Genomic DNA, 22747 nt, shown 5'->3' with positions numbered 1-22747 from the left:
CAAATTTTAGACTATGTAATAAAGACATATGACTATATTACATTGCTCTAAGACTTTTAATCCAATCTGATTTTGATGTTTATATCTATAAATTGTGGTTTTTATACCACAATTTTAACTATGTAGAAAAGGAAAGAATATACAAGTGATTATCTTCCAGCTTCAATTTTTCATTTAAACTGTTACAAAAATAATTTCACAATTCTGTAGCCTCATCTTAAAGCCTACTTTAACTGATGGCTTAAAACAATGTAATTTCAAATGCTGTATATGACAGCCCATGGTCAACACCATGCTAAATGTAGCAAAGCTCGAAGCAATACCATTACAATCAGGAGCAAGGCAAAGTTGTCCACTCTTGCTACACACATTTACCACAGTTCACATGTAAAAGTACAAGGACAACATGTAGGAATTGGTTCTCTCTGTCCATCATGTAGGCTCCAGGAATAAAACTCAGGTCATCAGGCTTGGCAGAAGCACCCAGACCTGCTAAGAAATCTAACCAGTCAAAAATCTACTATTTTGTATGCCAATTTAAAAAATATAAGTTAAAAGAAAATTAGAATTAGAAGGGAGATATCCTACAGACTCTTGCCAGCCCCCTTGGTTGCCCATCATAAGTAGATGATGAGATTCTATTACTTAAGGCACCACATTCCTTAGCTGTAAGATATAGAGAAACCAAGAAACCAAGTTAGAGCTGGGATGGACACATCTTCCTGCTGACTAGATTTCACAGTGCTGATAGGCAGAGTAGGACATCAGGGGTCTTACCTTGCTGTGAACCCTGGGAAGTACACCACTAACCCAGCAGGCAAGACATGCTCACTAGTGGCCTGACTGTGATGGGATCAACCAACTATGCTCTATTGGATCTGAGGTCTGCTCTGCTAGAGGGAATCCATGCCAGGTATTACAAACCAGTTGAGAAATCCATGGTATAGGGACTGTCAAAGAACAAAAACAAAACAAACAAACATAAAAAAAACCCACATAATTTCATTCCTTAAAATTAAGGGCTTCATTATTTAATTACCTTTCTGAAAAGAATGGTTTCTATGTATCTCTGTCATAAGAATGTGGCTACTTCAGGGCTGGAAAGATGGCTCAGAGGTTAAGAGCACTAGCTGTTCTTCCAGAGGTCCTGAGTTCAATTCCCATTAACCACATGGTGGCTCACAACCATCTGTAATGAGATCTGGCGCCCTCTTCTAGCATGCAGGCAGAATACCATATACATAATAAATAAATAAATCTTTAAAAAAAAGAATGAATGTGGCTACTTGGTTCCCAAATGCAGTACTTGTTTGTTTCATCCTTTGAGACAAAGATATCCTTCTCTAGCCCTGTGGTTAAAGGCAGCAACTAATAAAGCTATCATATGCTTGCATTTTATTCTTATAATTCAAATCAAATACACTTAAAACTAAAACATCAAACTGCATTATTTGACTCAATGATTAAGCAACCTGGCAATTCCACCGACAGAATAACATTTATTTCTCTTAGAAAACACTTTTAGGTGACAAAGGATCCCCATCATAGTAACATTTTCACAAGTCTGTCCCTCTGCAAGCCCAAATGAGAGACACAGGTCACCCAAGACAGGCAAAAGTCGTCACTCCTCCAAATCACCATCACGTAAGGCATCTGTGCAACATTTGGTGAGGACTGAGGCAAGGACAGCATGAGCGGCTCCTTTCTGCATCCTTTTGTAATGTGTCTTTAATTCCACTTGAGGGCACTGTCTACTTCAACAGAATCGGAATAATTTCTTTCTGCCACTTACATAACACACCTGTGGATACCTCAATCTTAGCCCGACATAAACAAAATCCCTCAAAAGGGCATGCAAGAAACTACACAACCCCTTAATGTGGCTCTGTGCCTCTGAGGCACCAAGATAAAGTGTTTGGTTTTTTGGTTTTTTTTACTAAAATGCTATTAATATGTAAGCATTTTTCAAGAAAGGAAATTACTTTTTCTCTATAACTAAGTTATCATTAGAAATATAAATTATTATTAGTGAGCCTCAATATATAAGGCTATTTATTACTTCATTAGAAAGTTTTCCATCCTGTCCTCTGGCTCTCTTTCCTGTTTTTTATAAATCATAGTCTATACTTGTATGTCCCTCTTGCAATCAGCCATTTTCTGTGATTTCCTGCAGTCTGTCTTTGACTCTTTTTGCAGCCTCCTGCTTTCCAAATTACTGTTTCTAATCAGTTCTAAGAAGTGAGGTGATTAGCCGGGCGGTGGTGGCGCACGCCTTTAATCCCAGCACTCAAGAGGCAGAGGCAGGCGGATCTCTGTGAGTTTAGGTTGGCTAGAAGAGTCTGAAGAGTAAGGTGCATAAAGCCTTATTACAAAGATATTCTTGAGACTGTTCCTAGAGGTTGAGGAAGTCAAAAAGCAGTGAATTATTGCTTGCGGGGGGGAGGGGAGGGGAGTCACCTCTTTAAAATGCAAAATTTTGGCCAAAAACATTTCATAGATATTTTATTTTTAAAATAAATTCTTTTTATTTCTAAAATTTTCTAAAACCAGGTGTCTTTAAATAGTAAACTAGAAGCTGCCTATTCTACTGGTTCTCTAATGCCACAATTTGAAATAAAAAACATTAGTGTTAATGAAATATTATCAAAGCAAAACAAATCACTACATGTGTTTTAGGACATTATCTTGTAAATGAATTTGATTACAAAATTGCCTTTTGCAACTCATTAAAGGATGTAGTCCACAGTTTAAAAAAGAATGATATAGCTCCTTGGTTTGTAAAAAGGTTCATGGAAATAAACAGAAGTTTTAAAGCACCATTTTTAAAGTGAACCTGACAAAGAGTGATGAATGTCTGCCAACTTGTTGCACAAGTGAACCTGAGTTTATACTCAGTAATAGGACAGGTCACAACAGACAACTAGAATAGTCAAAACAAACATTACAAAACACTTTTTTAAGGTATTATCCAAATATAAGAAACATGTGTGACCTTCCCTCTTTTAGAAGGAATATATTAAAAATACTTTTGAGGGAGCAGGAGGAGGGATGAGAGGGGGATCTGTGGTTGGTATGTAAAATGAATAAAAAAAATTTTTAATGTAAAAAAAGAATATGTTTGAAACACATTACAATTAATTTCCTTTATTACAAATAATAAAGTTGAAAGAAAAACTTATGGCCCTTTCTACATATATACTTGATGATAAACCAAATAATCATTTATCATCTCAAGATATCAGCATTACAAAAGAAATGCACTAACATATCTTTCCTCCCACTGTAGTAGTGAATGTAATGCCAAGATTCTCATTCCACTGGGATCTTCACAGTATGTTAAATAAAGTCTTATAACCCCAAGCAATAATAACAGCCTCAAGACTCTACAAAGAGGAACATCAAAATCCCATTGTGAGTTCTTTCCAGATCAGGGTTTAGTATACAGCCAGGGTTAGACGCTAAAATCTACAGACTTTAAGTAATGTGTGATGACTGCTTCCCACTCACTCAGCTCTGCTTTAAATACAGGTCATGACTGCTGTAATACAGCACAAGGAAAAGAAGACCCACCAAGTTCACAGTGAAGAGGATGGGGTTAGTGAGGGAGAATTTTTCAATTGTACTCTCTTGTTACTTGGCAAATGGAATAACTGTGAAAGTGAGTATATCACGAACAATTCATCTAAACACTGTCTCAGGTCAGACTGGGTAACAGCGATCGTATGTATTTTGAAAATTAATGAAGTACTGAAAGAAGAGTATCAAAGAGCTAGGACACAGCAGTGTGTTCAGCCTCAAACAAGGACAAACAGAGGCTTTTTCTTTCTTTTTTGAGGGCACTGGAGACATGAAAGAAGCACAGAGCTTTGAAATTGTATCTGTTTATATGAGCTTGTTGATGACCTGAATGCTGAGTAAAGGAGCATTTAGTTATATTAAGATAAAAATCATTAAACTAAATGAAGGTTGAAAAATATAAATGTTGACCAATGTCCAATAAATAAAATGAAAAGATGATCCAGATATAGGTCCTACAACAAATATTAACGATCAGAATTACCAAGTTCTAGAAACCACAGTACAAATGGTCATTAACTACACAAAAATGGTAACTGTTAACTTTTCTAGACTATAAGACATCTTGATATCAGCTCAAGTGATCAGGTTGTACCATCCCTAATAAACTCACAAAAACAGATTCAAGAACGTCTGGCATTTTCTAAGGTAGCCTCGTTTTCCTAAAACACCACAAGAAGCTTTCTAAATCAGCATAGAAATTGCAATGCTAAATCCTGCCCAAATCATAAATGGTAAAGAGGTAGGCAGGCTGGCAATGGATACGCTAGAGACACATCTTTTTCCAAATGCTTCAAGACAGCTAGAATGACTATTATTTTAAGAAAAAACAACTATCACTAAAAGAACAAGTTGTTAAATGCCTCAACAGTAAACAGAAATACAGAGACTTCAAGTCCAGAATAAATGTGTGACACAAGGAGACAGTCCCTACAACAAGTGGGTCTTACAAGGTTTAAAAAAGAAAAAGTCTGGTTCTTGCATCTACAGTCCTATCAGGAGGACAGGAACAATACTGTCCCTTGAGTTAAACCTAGCCACTGTGCTCTAAATCCATGACCTCCCCCACTCAGGGCCTACGCTAGAAAACTTGATTAGCTTAGGTGGGAACAGCCAAAATGCTATTTCCTTATCCTTTTTAAGTGACTAAAAGTTTCTACCATATTAAAAGTACAATCAAGGAACAGGAAACATGACTTTGGCCTAAAACATTAATTCTCTGAATAAATGAAATCACAATCAGTCTTAGACTATGCTGTTACACATGTAAGTAGAAACAAGGAAAAATGTCACAATTATGAAACCAAGTTGCTTTCAGCTTCATTTGAAACTGGCTTCCTATCCTCACACCACCTATGACATGTTCAAAAAAAAAAAAAAAAACAAAGAAATTTAAGATCATAGTATACAAACCAGGAACAAAATACTAGTATAGTTTGATGAGCAGGATAATTACTGTCCTATTTAAAGACTTCCTTAAATCACTTAACCACAGTTTAGGTTATCTGCTGTTTGATGTTATTTTATATAACAAGTTCCTGGCCTTATCAGCTCATCTCAAAAGTTACCACTCCAAACAAGGATTTCTTTGAAAGAATATCTTAAAATTTTGCAACAGAACATTAGAGAATGTTCTGGGTATTGTCAACATTCAAATGACATGAACTTCACTAAGAATTTCCAGCAAGTCATTTTCTCTTAATACTGTTCAAGTGCAAATCCACCCACTACCCAGTGGGGAGCAGCAGGCTAAATTCTTGGGGCCACTCAACCTACTTGCGGGATGAGGGGGTGTGCAGGAGACTGACACTTGAATGCACGCCCTCTTGAGGCCTGCATTCTTCTCTAGAGCCAATGATTACAAAAATGAACAATCTTATTAAGATTCCCTAATTAGCCCCAAGTTTAAAAAAAAAAAAAAAAAAAGGTATGAATGAATGCTCCTCTAAAGAGACAACTCTCCAGGGAAAATCAGAGAGGGAGAGGAGAGCAGTGGGGGTTGGGAGATTGCAAGGCTTGATGGCTAGAAGATGACAAACTCTTAAAAACATGCAAATGCCAAGGGGTGGAATAGAAACGGATGCCAAGGACATGAATAACCTGGCAGCTGACCCAGCCGAACTCAGCTCAAGACCGTGATCTTCATTCACGACTTCGCGGTTCTCCTCCACCGCTGACCACGACAATAAAAGGAAGACGAAGTCCCTGTCTCCACGGGGCACACCTTCCAACTACATCTACATGACAGTGCGAGCCCATCCTCCCCGCCAGACCAGGGAAACTGAAAGAGCACGCCATTAGCGAGGCCGGACTGCTCTTCCGGGAGAGGAGCCACCGGAGCCCCCCACACAACACAGGCACAGAGTGCCCTAACCCGGGGCTCCCCGTGCCTCCCGCAGCTGCTGGGAGCTAGCTAGAGTCCCGGCCTCAGTTTCCCCGTCTGTCAACGGCGGCGGGCCAAACAGGGGGACTGGGTGCTGCGCTGCTCCCACCCAAGCCCTCCGATCCGGGAGTCCCGCGACTCGGGAGCCCTCCCGGAGGCTAGAGGTGGGCAGCCGCGGCCGACGGCAGAGGCTCGGCGGCCCGGGGCAGCTAACGGGCTGGCGCTGAGGCCCCACGGTCGCCTCAGCGGTTCAGGGAGCCCGAGGCAGAGCAGGAACGCCGGAAACCTGGCCTCGGCCGCTCGGCCGCGCTCACTCACCCTCCTCGACCGCCGCTCAACGACCCGGCCCCGGCTTCAGAGCCGGCGTCCCGGGCCGGCCCGGAGCCCCACACCCACCACCCCAGTATTTACCTCAGGCTCGCTGGGGGGCCCCCCGCGCAGCCGAACCTGCTACCTGGGCCCGCCCCCACCTGCCCCGCCTCCGAACCGCCCGCGGGGAGGGAGGAGCGGGGGCGGAGAGGGCAGACGCCGCGCCAGCCAATCGTATCCAGAGATTCGTCCCTGCGCGCGCTCTGATTGGGTCTTCCTGCAACAGACCCCCCCCCTCCAGTGGCTGCGGGCGTGGCGTCGGCTGAAGGGACTTTCCGCTCGGTCAAGCTCGGTGGAGCCAAAGGGAAAGCGAAGGGGCGGGGCAGAAGGGGCAGAAGAGAAAGGCTGGGGGCGAGGAGCGATGGCTGATTGGACAAAAGGCTGAGGATGCCACGTCACCATTGGCTGAAACCAGACCTGGGCGGGGCGCTGTGCTCCCAGCTCCACCTCCGTTGCGCGGGTCTTGGCTCTTGGCTTAGCTGTCAAAACTGGGGTGGGAAGAGATCCAGAGGAGAGCGGAGAATTGTTTTTCAGAATTCCATGAAAGATCAAAGCTTAGAATCACACCGAAGAGTCAATGTTTTCTTTCCCAATTATTCTCCTTGTGACATGGGGAACTCCCAACCATGCTGAGCCTCAATGTCCTCATCTGTAGAATGGAGGTGTCAGTACACCTGCCTTACCGGATTATTGTGAAATGCTGCAGAGTATCTCCTAGCAGGAGGCGCGCAGTAAAAGTTGAAGCTCTTCCTGCCTTCAGATGGGGTCTGGAACACCTGCTGGTTTTGAATCTCTGTGGCCACCTATCCCGGGTTGGAGAGAGTCTCCTAAGGATAGAGAAAGGATTTCCACCCCCCACCTTACCCAAGCTTGCACCCCTGGCCACCAGCCAGATTGGGGGTATAGTTAAGGATCTTTCAATTAGAAGGGAGGCTTCTGACTCCCAAAAGTGCTCAAAATATTTAAGGAAACTCTTTTTATAATCAGCCCAGAGCCTGGCAGTACATGCTTTGCTTCAGTGGATAGTTCTCTTAATTAATTCCTTCTCCTTTGACATTTTAACTACTAATTATGGGAGAAGGTGATTAATACTGAGAAAGAAGGAGGTGTGTGTGTGTGTGTGTGTGTGTGTGTGTGTGTGTTTAATCGTGACACGAATTCCCCCAGTGGAAAGTGGCATGTTTCTGAAAATCCAAAGAATTGAAACCAGTGAGAACCTAAAAGCGGGCAGACACATGGGTGATTACTAACAGTACAAACTCACCACAACTCTCCCTGCCAAAATCACCCATGATGATATTGACATCTTTTGTAAGCCTCAGCCTCCCTCCTCTCCTGCCTTTCATTGGTACACATACATCCTGTTCCCAGCTTCCTGAGCTCCAGCGAGAAGCAGCATGATGTGAATCAATAGTGACGTGCAGTGGCCTTGGGCAACAACATTCCCCTATAGATCTGGATTCCCCTGTGACACTGGCAGGACTCGGAGATCCAATCTGGCTGTGTGGGAGAAGGTTCCAGCCTGAAAACTGGTTTTGCTTGACTCCATCCAACAAGGAAGAGAAAGGAGTTGAGGAAGTGGACTCTGGGGATCTTTCAACCAGGCAAGCACTCTTGTTCTCCCCAGCTTGCCACGGTCCTCCCATTCTGTTTTCTCTCCTCAGATCCTTTCTCTTGTGCACACTGTCCATCGACTGGCCGCTCCTGGCTGCAGCGGCCACACATCTCACTTAGTCCTCCTGTTCTCACGTGCTCACCGAATCGGGGTCAGGGCCTGACTTCATCCAAGACCATCAGCTAAGCCAAGCCAGCCTTCCACCCAGGTTCCTCTTAGTCACCGTCCCTGTCAGTTGGTACTGACTGCCTAGACTTGAGCCACCACGATGCTGAAGCTGTACGTTCAGGCTCAAGAGATAGCTGCCATGATCTGAAAAGGAGAACAGTGTCATCACACTGTGTGACTTGCAGTTCTTCATCTTCCAGCCTCTCATTTCACAGAAGGGAGAGTAAGGTCCAGAGAGGGAAAACAGATTCTCTCAGTCACACAGACGCTGTTCCCCACCACCCGTGTTCAAATGGTTTCTGACTGAGTGCTTATCATCCCTCCCTAAGCTTCCCTTCCTGTAGGACCCAGCCCAAGTCCAAACTCTCCCAGCAGTCTTTTCCAGATGACTCCAGACCCTCTGATACTGTTTCTCTACCCTCAGCCTGTCCCACCCAACCTGGCCTTGGCTCCATGCAGATGAGGTTGAGTTAGTTGCTTAGGAGCGGACAAGAGGAACGCCTCCATCGCCTCCATCAGGGAGCACAGGGTAGCCCCCTACTGTCACTGTTGATGCTCAGTCACAGTTAGGTTAAGAACAGTCTAAGAGGTAGTCTCAGGAGGGAGGAGCGCACTCGGAGAGAGCGATGGTGAATGGCAGCAAGAGCTGAGGGAGCAATCCAAAGGGAACAGAACGTGCATGACATATTGAAGGAACTAAGAAGGGCAAAGCTCTGACAGCGTGGCACACTTCATCGGGGCCAGGTGGGGCCTCATTCCCAGAGCGATGGGACTTCCTGAAGGATCTTTAGCCTGGTAGTGAATGTGACTCTAAGCTGCCTTACCCAGTCCAGTTCTCTTACTGCGTGTGCAGGACCCCCGAACACATGGCCAGTGAATTGAATGCAGCCCCCCCTGTAGACATTGCGAATCCAGGTAGCTTTTTAGGAGCTGTGTCAGACACACAGTGGGGACTGAAGGAAACATTTCTTAGTAGTGCTGGCATGGCCATGACATACACCCGCTCCATGCCTCCCAAGTGTTGCCCTATGCCTCACTGAACACTCAATAAACACTCACTGTGTTTATTTCATGCTTCTCTGCTTACTCCGTATCAGTACTTAACACAGCCCAAAGTAGATGTCTGGTGTCTCCGGTCCTCCCCAGAGGAGGCAACTTCCAGTCATGCCCCGCAGCCTCCATGGTTCTACTTGGGTTCCCACCAATCCAGTGAACACGGCTCAGAATCAGAATGGCCTCAGAGCCGAGAAGCTACCTAGACCAGGGAGCCTTGCAGGTGAGGCTAGGGTACCATTGCTTCCTTTATGGAAGCCCAGCATGGTGTCTTGACCAGAGATGGGGAGCTGAGACTCCTCCATCCCAGATGTATTTATCTCTGTGGAGGGGACTCGCAGCACACCTGAGCGCTCCATCTGGGAGCTTTCCCACTGGCCACCTAAAAGCTCTCTTCAATGAGATAAAAAGGATTACATTAAACACCTTTAAATTAACCCAGCTGAGCCCCTGCTCCCCTCTTTGAGCTGTTATCAGTACTTATCAGCGATGAGTGATTTCTGGGGGCGACTCGAAGGCGCACAGAGGGAAAGGCTTGGTGCTCTTCACTGACACATCTGCACCACATCTGGACCCATCTGGGGCAGTGCATGCACTGAGCATGATCTCATGTCCAGTAGAGCCAACCTTCCTTGAGAAGGAAGCTCTGGCGGTGCCACGGGAAGGAGATCCATTCTTCTCATCCATGCCAGTGCTGGTTTCTGGTCCCATTGAAACCAGCTCATGAAGTGAGCCAGGGCTTCACTTAGCTAAAAATAAAATATATTGAGTGCCTAGCATGTGCCTTGTACCTTTGCAGGCTGGGGCACTGCAGTGAGCTCCGCCTCTGCTCTCAAGTTGCTGGCATTCCAAGGAAAGTATGTCAGCCTTTGCTAAAGTCTGTTGCTGTGACGAAATACCCGAGGAAATTAACTTAGAAGAAAGAAGGGCTGCTTTTGGCTCAGGGGTTTCCTGGTTGGTTTGGCCAGTTGCTTTGAGCCTATGGTATGGAGCTATCATAGGGTGGCGAGCCCTTACCTTGTGGTAGTCAAGAAGCAAAAGAGACATGACAGAGAGCCAGTGTCCCAGTATCTCCCTCAGTGGCACAGTCCCAAATGACAGAAGAGCTCCCAACTCTTAAAGGCTCCACTGCCTCCCCACGGTGGGACGGATTGGCAGCTAGGTCTTCAAAACATAGGACTTTGAGGGATAGTCAAGAAGGAGGAGGCGAATGCACACAAGGAGTCCACACTGAGAAGACCCTGAGGCAGGAAGGAGAAAGAGTGGAGATGGGCAGACTGTTTAGGGAAGAACTCCCTCAAGGAGGTGATGTGTGGCAAAACCCTAAGGAAACAGGCACAAACCTAGCTCAGGGAACAGGGGCACCACAGGAATGATGGGCAGGTGTGTGGTCTGGAAGCAGAAAAGCCCTCAGCAAAGCAATATTGTAGAGAACACGGTGACAGAGACAAAGGGAACTCCAGAACAGATACAGAATGGTTAACTTGACCTTCCTCTGAACTGGACGGGAAGGCAAAGAGGGCCTAGAGAACAGCAGCAGCTCGTCTGACTCGATCTGCAGGCCCAGGGCAGAAGCAAGGAGCCCAGCCAAAGGACTGACCGCAACAGTCAAGGGACCCCTTGGTTCCCGGGAATGGGAGCACTGAGCAGGAAGGGGTGGATGCAAGGGAATGTGGAACTGAAGAGGCCAAGGAAGACAATAGCTAGACATGGTGGTACACACGTGTCATCCCAGCAGTAGAAAGGCTGGGGTAGGAAGATCTCAAGTTCAAAGCCAGCCTTGGCCTCATAACAAAATGTCAAAAAAAAAAAAAAAAAAATTAAGGGAAAGAGAAGTTTAGAAAGAGACAAATAAAGAAAGGAAGTTATTCTGATTTTGGGAACGAATGCTGTGTTCCTTAGAACAAAAGTTGCCTCTGAGTGACAGAGGAGAGCTGTGCTTAGATGGTTGGATGGAGGCTTGTTGGGGAAAATAATTATAGGTTAAGGTGGGGTTTAGAGTCAAAACAACAGGCACCTCAGGGGAGCACAACTAAAGAGCTTGTGTTTCCGGTCTACACAGCTGTTGTCTGTTTGGATGTAACTCTCCAACAGGAAATTGCTCAGTGCAGTCCCCATGTCCTGGATGACCTGCAGTCATGATCCCAGACCTGAGGCTGAGCATGCACACTGCTGGAGCTTCTTCACCCCCCACACTGGACCGACTGAGTGGGAGAAGACACCCTGATGATACACTGTTGAAGTAGAGCATCCAGTCTCTGGCCTAGACTCAGCCCACTTCAGACACAGTTCCACCGTTCTTGGTTCTTCTTTCTTGATATTGAAGACTCAACCCTGGACTGCACAAAGCAAGTGCTTTCCCAATGAGCTGCACCTCCAGCCTTTTGATCACATTTCAGTGCCACATATTCATTTCAGTATCTTGTTTCCTGATTGTGGAGGAGGTGGTAGGGGTGAGGAAAATACTCCATGACCACTTTTTCCCAGGATCATGATAAATATAGCTAAAATCTGAAAAGTTTCCTAAACTAAAATCTAGAAAAGTCTCCCACTCTGGTACCTTTTCTTACACACCAAGAATTAGGTACTTTTGGCCAAGTGGGGAAATCTGCAAGGACCGGGTTAAGCCAAGGGCTACGAGCACATGCACTTCTCCAATAACTTTTCAGTCAAAGAAATTTAAGACTGAGAACCTGAGTTCACGGGATACCTGCTGAGGCCTGAGTCCTTTCAGGGTTGTCTGCTGGCCTTTTCAAAGTCTGGAAAGTTCTTCAACTCTGAACTCTGTCAATAATGTCCTACCAAGTTGTGGGTGTTGTCTTTGTCCGGGTCTTTGTAATACCTTATTCCCCTTTTTGTTTTGTTGTTGATTTCCTTTTTTTTTTTTTAATGTTGATTGATTGATTGATTGATTGATTGACTGACTGACTGATTGATTGTTGCTGTTTGAGATGGAGTCTCACGTAGTCCAGGCTGACCTCAACCCAGTACGGAGCCAAAGATGACCCTAATTGTTCCGCTTCTCCCTGCCCAGTGCTGGGATTACTAGTGTACACCACCACACTTGGCTCCCACCCCTTATTTCTTCCCAGTCTCTCCCTGGATTCTGCTGTCCAGTTCTGAGAATGCCTCACTTTGATGCTGAGGACACCCACCCCACTCTCTGCGGCAGTGCCCTCTCTGGGCTCCAGCCTGATACAGTACAACTTGACTTCTCTCAGGCAAACCTGATCATCTGAAACAGAAGTCTTTCCTTTCTCAGCTTATTTCCTACCTGCTGTCCCCAGCCCCATGCTCAGGACTAAAATCTATCATTCTGGATTCTTCCCTTTCTACCTTTCCTAGATTCTCTCCTATCTACCTGTAAGCCTCTGGCATCCACCTCCACAGGGTCTCTGGGGTCCATCTTCCCAGCGCCACCTCCCCCACCAATACCCAGCATGCACTAATTCCTCAGCCTCCTTTCCACTTCCTCCTCTCTCATCCCCACCCCTAGGAATTTGGGTCACATCTCCACCCAGGAGCAAAATTCTTCATTAAAGAAAAGTTGGATCATATCTCCCCTGTTTGGAACATTCCAATGGCTTGACCTTCTTTTTCTTATTTCTGTTTTTTTGATATAGATTCTCATTACATAGCCCAGGCTGGCCTCAAATGCTAAATCCTCCTATTGAGCCTCATGAGTACTGGGATTACAGGCATGTGCCACAATATTTGCCTTTATTCCAAGGTCAAGACCAGATTCTTGATCATGACCATCAAGAACTGCCCCTACCAGCCCATCACGTGATGTCCTCTCCTTGGCTCACAGCAAGCACAATGTGTTCATTTCCTACAGTTGTAGCAAACCATCACAAACAGAGGGTCTGAAAGTGACATACCTCCATCACTTCTAAGTCCAAAGTGGACTGGGCTCCCTCCAAGACTCTGGGGTCAGGGGAGGGGAGGGGAGGGGAGGAGAGGGGAGGCTGCTTCCCTGTCATTCCCAGCTTCCAGTCCTGCAGCCATCACTTCTTAACACCCCCTTTCTGCCTTCCAGGCCAGCAGCATGGCATCTGCTTCAGCTGTCATAGTGCCTTCTCCATGTCATTCCACCCCCCATCACCACCACCACCTCCACCACTACTACCACCACCACCACCTCCACCACCACACCACCACCACCACCACCCCATCACCACCACCTCCACCACCACCACTTCCACCACCACTTCCATCACCACCACCACCCCACCATTACTACCCCACCATCAACAACAACAACAACACCCCACTATTACTACCCCCACCACCATCACCACCCCACCACCACCATCACCACCTCCACCACCACCACCCCACCACCACCACCACCATCACCACCACCACCATCACCACCTCCACCACCACCACCACACCACCACCACCACCACCATCACCACCACCACCATCACCACCACCACCACCACCACCCCACCACCACCACCACCATCACCACCACCACCACCATCATCACCACCACCACCACTACCCTGCCTCTCATAAGGACACACAAGTGACCTGATGTCTTTGGGGACTATTACTCAGCTTGCTGCACATCAAGGATCTTGTCTGAACAGTCTTTGTGCCGTTGGCTCCATGACATTGAAAGCCCCACTGCCCACTCACTGGTGGCCTGGTCAGCTCCTTTCCATGAGGACAGAGCTTTCCTAGCTCATCCAAAGAAAGCTCCCTGGCCCTGCTGCCTCTGTTTGTTTCTCAGTAACTCAGCTTTCCTTTGAGGCAGAAATGAACCCCTGAGACAGTAGCACGGGAGAGAAAAGGCTTACGTGGGCTCACTAGTCTCTTGGCCTTATTGCTGTACCTATAGCAGTACAGTGAGCTCCAGCAGAAACATGGCCATAGGATCTGTTTGCCTCATGGTAGACAAGAAGCAAGAAGACCAGAAAGGGTCAGAGGTCCTGATATCCGGAGAAGAGCATGATCCCCGATGACCTCACTTCTCTCCATCAGGCCCCACCTCCTCCAGTTTTACCTCCAACGGCATCACAAGCCAGGCACCAAGTCATCAGTGTATGGGCCTCTGAGGAACAGTGAAATCCTGGCTATAGCAGTTTCCTTCCTAGTACTTTAAGAGGAAAGTATCCTTTTACACTTGCACTTAACGGACTTGCTTTCTGCCTACCTTTCCCTCTGTCCCCACCCTGGTGCTTTGAGGACAAGGACAATGGCCAATTGTTCTGACATAACTGGTTAATAAATTATTACTGAAGATGAGCTTACCATCCAACATTGTGCTATGCAAATGGCCGCTATATTTCTTCCATGGAGAAGGTGGCCCTATCCCTGCTTCCCCCAATCATCTGCATCACCACGCAGGCAGGGCATAGCTCCAGGAACAAAGAGAGTCCATGGATACACACACACACACACACACACACACACACACACACACACACACACACAGGAAAATGCCCCAACATTTAGCAAACCAGACACACAGAACATGTCTAAGGACGCAGGCCTCCCCCACAGCCAGCAACCACCAGTGTGCCTGCTCCTGGTGAACAGCTAAGTTTCCTGTCAGGGAGGCCAGTGCAGAAGGCTGCTGGCAGAGGACAGCCAAACACCTGCCATCTTCATCTTCCTCCTGCTAAAAGGTTCCTACTTCCACAGCCACTTGGAAAGAACTAAAGAAGGCCCAGGGGGCTGTCCCCATGGGCCCTATGGGGCTCTAGAATAGCTTCAGATTTCATGCTGGGTTAGACTTTGCTAACTTGAAGCCAAATGTGTTTTGACTGCCAGCAATTTCTAAGAATTGCCTTTGCACCAAGCAATAAATTACCCGATAGAAATAGCATTGTCCCCTCATTATAGAACATGGTACTTTAAAATTTTGACAGGTTTGAGGAATATTTTTAAATGTTTCATCACAATGAACACAGCTTTGGTAACTCAATAGTTTTCACCTCTGTGGTTATTTATAACAGAAAGTTCATGACCACATTTTCTATAAAAGTACCAACTTAAAATAAAACAATGCAGTTTATAAATATTAACCTGTTTTCACACATAATGATATGGAAGGCAGTAAAATCTGTATAATTTACAAATTACAAAGGTGGCATTTTGAAAAACACAAAAAGACCTTGCTTAGAAAAAAAAAAAAAAAAAAGGCCCGGTTTTGTCCCCTGCAAACCTCCAACCCCTGACTCTATATCCTAAAGCATTCTGTCACAGATAAAATAGAGCTGTCTTTTATGAATATGCTTCAGAAGTCCGTTGTTAGAGTTTGGTTCACCAACTTGAGGCCTGGTGGGGTTGTTGAAATTCTGGCCCAGATTAATTCTAAAAAGCTTCAGCTGAGGGAGGGGCCGATTCCAAAGGCTCAGCTACAGAGTAATGGATGTTACCGGAAACCTAAGCCCACGTGTGTCCCAGCTGGAATGTGCTCATGTTTTTCTTGTAAATCTAGAACATCCCTGGGGCTGTTATTTGTGTTAAGAAAGGAGAGCAGGATAGGTATTATGTTGGCTGTCTGGGTTGAGGTCCTGTTGGGCTTCATGCAGGGTGAGTTGGGGAGACCAGAGTGGGATGCCCTTAGAGGGTGAGCTGAGTCTAGACATAGCTAAGAGCTGCTTCCTGAATATTCCTCTCCAAGAGAGAGGAAGGGGGTGTATCGCATGTGGGTCTAGGTCTCCACACCAACCGGCCCTGAGTTGCCATCCGTGGATCTGACTGACCCCCATAAGAACCCTGGCCGTTCAGCTGTAGGCCAGCCACGTACTGACAGAGGAAGCCTCCTGTGTTCATCACATGCTTAGAGCCTAGAAAAGAAAAAAGAGCAAAAGCAGGTACATTAGCCAGAGTTGTTCCGAGGAACAGAACCAACAGAGTGGGTTGGGAGGAGGGAGAGAAAAAGGGAAGGGAATTTCTCAGATCTACTTACACCATCAGGACTGGGTAGTCCAACAATGACAATCTGGAGAGGCAGAGAATCTGATAGCTGCCCGGACCAAGAGGCGGAACACCTCAGCAGTTCCACCCAGCTCGAGGCCTGGAAGCTCCCTAAAATGTTGCTGGTGATGGGACCATGTTGAAAGGCTGAAGATGCTGGAGTCTGCTGTCCCATGGTGATGGCCGCAGTCACAGAAGTCCTCACTCAGGAAGAAGAGGGGCTCATGGATGCAATATGGTGTCTTCCTCCTCCTCAACTTCGTCCCATGGGGCACCCAGTGGAATGTGCTACCCACATTCAGTCAGGTCCTTTCCCCTCTCAGTTACTGTTCTACATGATGACTCTCTCTAGACACCCACAGAAATGTGGTCCTCTAGTCCCACGTCTCTTAAACCGATTCAGTTAACCAAGACCAACCATCATGCATCCTTGGGAAAAGTCAATTCTGGAGGGCACTGGAGCACCTTTTTCTGCTCTCTCAAGGTGACTATAGTGCTCCCAGGGAAAATGTCCAGCCCTGAGTAGCACATGGATACTGCCTGAAGCATTCAGCCTCCAGCCTCCAAGCCTCCAAGGCTGTGACGTCACAGCAGGAGTCTGCTGTCACTGGAGCTGAGTGTTTCAATTTCTTCCAGGGAGAAGGTGTTCCCTCGTAACCTGCAGAGATGAAAGGCAGTGTGAGCTGCGTGAAGACAAGCCTGAGTGAAGGCTTGCATGGACAGTGGCCACCCTTAAACCCAAGCTGGGAGGGGCTGGTGCTCAGTCCCAGCCAGGCCCACTAGATGGAAGGGGTTCTCTTTTTACCATCTGCCATCCAGGACTGTCTGGACCACCCCACAGGATGAGCAACACTGGGCCATGCCAGCTACAGACTCCCAGGGCCAGCTGTTCTTTTTCAGGCAATAATCACATCTGTTAAGAATGAAGTGAGCCAAGTCCACGCCCACTCAGCTTCATCCATCAGCAGCAAGGGGCATCGGAACCCTTAAGTAGCAGCCTGAGACTGGTCAGCTGGACAACAGAATGGGACGTCCCTTAGGCCTGTGCAATGATTTAAAAACCACCAAAAAGCAAACAAACTGGCTGTCTCAAATGCTAGACTACCCGACCTCCCCAACAACGAGACTTCGAAATCACACAGGAAGCAAAATGTCCCAGCCCAGGGGATTTCAGCTTTGGTTTCAATTTTAGTATCTGAGATCTGTTTGCTATTGTACAAGATACAGGCGCTGGCGGGAACTGTCTAGGTAACAGGCCTTGTGGGTCTGCAGCCAGATCTAAGAGTCTGCCCACCTAAGAAGGGCCAAGTTTTCCTCCACCCTGGTTAAATGTCTGGCATTGAGAATGGTCAGGCCATGCACAGTGATGCATACCTATAATCCCAGGCCTTGGAAGGGAGACAGAAGAATTGGGAGTTTCTCCTTGGCCTACACAGTGAGTCTGAAGCCAGCCTGGGCTACATGAGATTCTGTCTGAGATGGGGTTGGGGATGGGTGAGCAGGGGGACAGAGAAAATGGGGCCCCAGAGTGGACAGCAATTTTGAGAAAATACTGTAAAGTGTGCTTGTTTTGTTTGGAGCTAGGCTCTTGCCCAGATTTGCTGCAACTTACAATCCTGCCTCAGTTTCCTAAGTACTAGCATTATAGGCATATACCACTATATATGCCTGATCTGAAATACAGACTCATAGGGACTCTCTTAGTTTTAAAATATTGATACCTAAGTCAATGCCTGAAACACACCAATAGTAATTTTCTCTCATTATATTTTAAGCCAGACCATTCCTTTCTGCTTTTTACATGAGACATAGGAGCCTAAATCAAGTGGTATCTGGATGCCTTTTCCAAACACATGAAGAACTGTGGCTTTTAATGATACAGATGTAGCCACGCCATACTGCATTCCCCACCCTCTGTTTTTCTGAGACAGGGTTTCACTCTGTATCCTAGGCTGACTTAAAACCCAAAGTCCTCCTGTCTCACCCTTGAGCACTCAGGGGACAGAGAGGTAGGTGGACCTCTCTGAGTCTTAGGCCAGCCCGGTCTCAGAATGAGTTCTAGGACAGCCAAGGCTACACAGAGAAACACTGTGTAGAAAAACAAAACAAAACAAAATCCTCCTGTCCCGGCCTCTTGAGCACTGGGATTACAGTTACACCATCACACCCAGTACTACTTCTGATTTTGAGCAAAACTGGCCCCTCCTTATGAGAGACGGACCTCCTTTACAGCCAGAGGTCAAAATCTACCATGTGCAGAACAATATCTAATGTGGGTCAAAACTCATCTTCAGAATCCCACCATTCCTCTCTCCTCTCATCCCATCTACAGGTAGGAAAAGCAAAGCTTGGGAAGGCAAAGAAGTTTCCCCAGATGCCTTACCAAACCTCCAGGACGGTACTGTTCCTGCTGAGGGCCTGAAGGAGGGCTTCTGCACCCCGGTAGGTAATGCCGTTGTTGGACAGCCTGGAAGAGAGGTAGACAAGGCGTGCAACTCTAACACTGGTCTGCTGTGCTGCTCTGGTTTCAGGAAACCTGCCACACAAGTGAGATCATCCACAAGGGCCAATGCTCCCGTGAAGAGAACCCTTCTTCACCAAACTAGCCGCACATGAAGGACATAAAGGATGAGCCGAGCCCCACAGTTCATTCAGTGCCAGGCTTCCAAGGGTTCAGATCCAACCTCTACCATTTTCCATCCAGTTTTCAGCAAGTCTGACTGAATAAGGAAGTGCCTGCCTCACAAAGAGTAAGAACTGAACAGAAAATGGCATAGCAAGAGCTCTTGGCCCAGCGCCTCATGGATAGTGAGTCCCTCACAAACAGAGATGCACAGGGACATGGGTTAGAGACAGAGACTGGGACAGGGTCTGTTCCACACTGGAAACTTCTGTCCCAGCTTTGCCTTCTAGGAACTACTGCCCCATCGGCCTTCCTCCCTAGCACTGGCCTGCTGTACATCTGCCATCTTAGCAATGCTAAGAACAATGCCAGCATGTGCTAAACCTTTCCTGTGTGCCAGCTCTCTGCTTGTTACGTCAGTGCATGCTCAGAACCCATGAGGAGGCCAATTACTATCCCTTTCCTCTTGAGGCAACTCAGGCATCTGTCCAAGGAGAGACTGTCTGCCTGTGAAGCCTGGACTCCAACCAACACTTGGCAGAGAAGACAGTGGAAAAGAAAGAGGTGGGAGCTCTCTCTCTCTCTCTCTCTCTCTCTCTCTCTCTCTCTCTCTCTCTCTCTCTCTGTGTGTGTGTGTGTGTGTGTGTGTGTGTGTGTCTGTGTCTCCAACTCATTTCTCTTTCTTTATCTCCTCACATATATATATAGATATAGATATGAAGACTACTTGGGATGCTGAATAATCAGGTAACACAGGACACTCCCCACTTCCGCCATCACCTGGCCTCCTTAAGGTCAAGTGAGGCAAAGTGTAGCAATAAGGAAAGACAAACCTGCCACATCCACACCTGATCAAGGACGTACCAAGTGTCCCCAAGTGCCCCAACAGCACATGCTGTTCCATGCACCTGATGTGCCTCCCGGGCCTCAGTGTGATGGGGGGGCCTTTCTAGTTTGAATTCAAACCCCACCTTCTTGAAGGCCTTTGGCGTCCAGCTGGCAGCAACCACACCTCCCTCCCAGCCAGAAATGAGCCTTTTGTTTGCCTTCTGTCTCCACCATTAGAATCTGAGAACCGGGAGAATGAGAGCCTGCTCTGTCTGTCCTTCCCACCTGACACAGAGTCGGGGCAGGAGCACTTCCTACACAAATGCATAGATGAGTGTGCAAACCCTTGTCCAACACATGAGCAAACACCGGCACTCAAAGCACACGTCATACCAGGAGACAGCACTGGAGATGACCATCCAAAGAGCCCTTATGCCTGCCTGAGCAGCAATGGCCCCTGGGGGAGGAAGGAAACCTACCGGCCACACAGCGGATACATTCAGTCAGCCTGCCCACCCACGCTCCCTCAACTTACATTTCCAATTCCGAGGGTTGCTTGCTGAGATCTGCCACTCTCTAGAGCAGGGGCTCTCAACCTTGCCAAGGCTTTGACCTTTTAACACAGTTCCTCATGTTGTGGTGACCCCCCCCAACCACAAAATTATTTTCCTTGCTACTTCGTAACTGAAATTTTGCTAGTGTTATGATTTGTAATGTAAATATCTGTGTTCTCTGATGGTCTTAGGAGACCCTATGAAAGGGTCATTCAACCCCCAGGTTGAGAACCACTTGCTCTTAGAGCAAGCGCAGCCACATGGGACAACAGACAGCCCCACAGACATACCTCTTGCAAAAGGGCATGCATTTGAGAATAAGCATCCTGCCGCTCCACTCTTGCATTGGGTAGGTGTCAGGCATGCTCTGCCAACTCCTGGAGGCCCCAGCAACATGAGTTCTAATCTCCTCAGTGATAACCAACCCCAGGTCTACCCTCTGTGGTCAACCATCCCTTCCTGCCACACTATACCTCTCTTCCTGCACTGTTTCCCAGGCCCACCCAGATGCCAGGTAAGCACTGAGCACTGGCATCCTTATCTGCCCAGACCAAGGCAAGCTTTCCCCACCAGACACCTCGATGAGGTTCCAGAGCTGGCCAGAGCCTGATCTTGGACCCTAAAACCCCTCCTCAGGCTGGGCATTATTGTACCATCACGGGGTACTTACTTCAAGATTTTCAAACTTGAATTTCTCTTTAGTCCTTCTGCAAGAAAACACACCCCTTCGTCACAGACATGGTTTTCCCTCCAGGCTGCCAAGAACAGAAAGGAGGTCAAGTTGTGCTGGTGACACTGACTGTGGAGGAGGAGTTAACCTATACCCCCACCCCATTTAGAGACTCCCAGTACCCAGCAAGAATAGGCAAAGGCAAGAGGGTAGAGGAGTGTCAATTCCAGGGACAGCTTTGCAAGGGAACTCACACCACCGTGCCACTATATAAAAATCCCCATCATGCAAAGCTCTGAATACTCTTGTTGCTTTCTTTCCTAGATTAACAAGAAACTTGATTTTGGTGTGAGAAGCTATGTTCTCCGAGAAGAAAATGCATCCCCTGCTTTCCGCTGCAACCAGAATTGGCCAAGCGACACACACAGAGCCATGGATACACAGGGAAAGTTGACAGATGGGAGCTTCCAGGAATGCTTCTGAAAGGGAGGTGCTCTGCCTGCCTTTTGCCCTTGTGCCATACAGAGACTGAATCCTAGAAGACAAAATGTAGTTGCTGCCGACAGAGCAGTCATCTTGATCACGAGATGAAGACGTACAAAGCCATAGAGACAGTTGAGGCCCTGGCTAGCCTGCTGTAGACACCACTAAAGCTCTAAACTACCTACTCCCAGACTTCCAAGACACAAGAAAATAAGCCTTTGCCAGCCTGAGCCTCACAGATGGAGGCTTCCTATTGTGTGATAGAATTAACTTACACTAAATTTGGCCTGAATTTGCCTCCATGCTTTTGAGTTCCTTGCAGCAAACTGCAACTTAATTTAGTATGCAAACTAAGTGCAACCTAACAAGAACATATTCTTGCAGTAAATAGCTTGGTTTCAGACAATCATGACGGCCACACTTCAGCAGATCACAGGCTGGCAACCACATCCAAATGAGGCAAGAGGGGAGTTGTTGCCAACAAGTTGTTTCTGTATATGACTTCCTTTTCCTGTCTGTAAATAGTGCTGCCCTTGTTGCTGGGTGGTTGTTTCTGAACCCCCTCCTAATTCTAAGTGCCAATCTGTTCATTAATCGGTCTTTGCTCATATAAACTCTGCTAAATCTACTTATCTAAAGTTCCTTTATGCCTATCTATCTAATAACCATGTTCCTTTCTTTCTTAAATTAATAAGAAACCTCATTTTGTTGTGGTAAGCTATGTGCTCAAAACAAACAAACATACAGCAGTTTCTACTCTCTGCTATACCCAGGGTTAGGCAAGCAATCAATCATAATCACAAGCAATACCAGCTGGGTGGTGGTGGCACACACCTTTAATCCCAGCACTCTGGAGGCAGAGCCAGGCAGAGCTCTGTGAGTTCGAGGCCAGCTTGGTACAGAGTGAGATCCAGGACAAGCACCAAAGATACACAGAGAAACCCTGTCTTGAAAAAAAAAACATAAGCAATACCTCATACAATGAGGTGCTTCTCTGCCAAGATATGGTGAGGGTAATTGTCAGTCAGCATATAATCAATGCTAGATCCTCAGATCCCAGGCCCCTCCTGTTGTGCAACAGTTTCCTCCCAGATTGAAACATACCATCCTATAGAGAATCTCCTTAAGCAGGAAGGTAAATAACTCAAAGTAGCTTCAGGAAGTCCCTGAAACTGACAGGATTCACTAGGCTCCTCCCTGCCAGAGTAAACAATAAAAGCTGAGATTCCCACTCAAAGGAGCAAAGCCCAGCTGCAAAGAAGTCTCTCAGGCAAGTCAAGCTACAAAGAAGACTGAGACCAGACAAGTTGCCTGGGAGAGGTAGACACCAGCTGAGCTGCCTAAAAGAGTTTTAGAGCAACTGAGTCACTCTCGTTCTTCCACCTGTTGAGCTGCCTGCAGGCTGTGCAGTATGTTCTCAGTTCCCAGATTTGTGAGTTGTCACCCATGCTGGGGTGGGCTTTGGTGACGCAGCTGTCATGGAGTTATT

At 46.9% G+C, this 22747-nt stretch overlaps 2 protein-coding genes across 9 annotated transcripts in view; both read right to left on the bottom strand.

The window, feature by feature from the left end:
- Positions 1-6437, bottom strand: part of Cyld (CYLD lysine 63 deubiquitinase) — a 47092-nt gene extending 40655 nt beyond the window's left edge. For 2 of the 4 annotated variants that reach the window (XM_036187779.1, XM_036187783.1), the window contains exon 1: positions 6371-6437. The gene's annotated coding sequence lies outside the window, so the exon portion shown is untranslated. The other 2 variants (XM_036187782.1, XM_036187780.1) reach the window with 2 other exon arrangements.
- An 8871-nt stretch (positions 6438-15308) lies between these two features.
- The window catches only part of Nod2 (nucleotide binding oligomerization domain containing 2), a 48477-nt gene continuing 41038 nt past the window's right edge, over positions 15309-22747 (bottom strand). For 4 of the 5 annotated variants that reach the window (XM_036188248.1, XM_036188247.1, XM_036188245.1 and 1 more), the window contains exon 10: positions 20781-20860. In XM_036188248.1, coding sequence (XP_036044141.1) covers positions 20836-20860 — 25 coding nt within the window. In that variant the 3' untranslated portion in view covers positions 20781-20835. Of the gene's footprint in view, positions 15971-16092; positions 16759-18483; positions 18568-20775; positions 20861-22747 lie in introns of those variants that run through there. The other variant, XM_036188249.1, reaches the window with a different exon arrangement.

The sequence above is a fragment of the Onychomys torridus genome, chromosome 5 (genome assembly GCF_903995425.1).
Source record: "Onychomys torridus chromosome 5, mOncTor1.1, whole genome shotgun sequence".
Lineage (NCBI taxonomy): Eukaryota > Metazoa > Chordata > Mammalia > Rodentia > Cricetidae > Onychomys > Onychomys torridus.
Note: the sequence above shows the minus strand (reverse complement) of the source record. Positions and strands in the feature narration are given on the sequence as shown.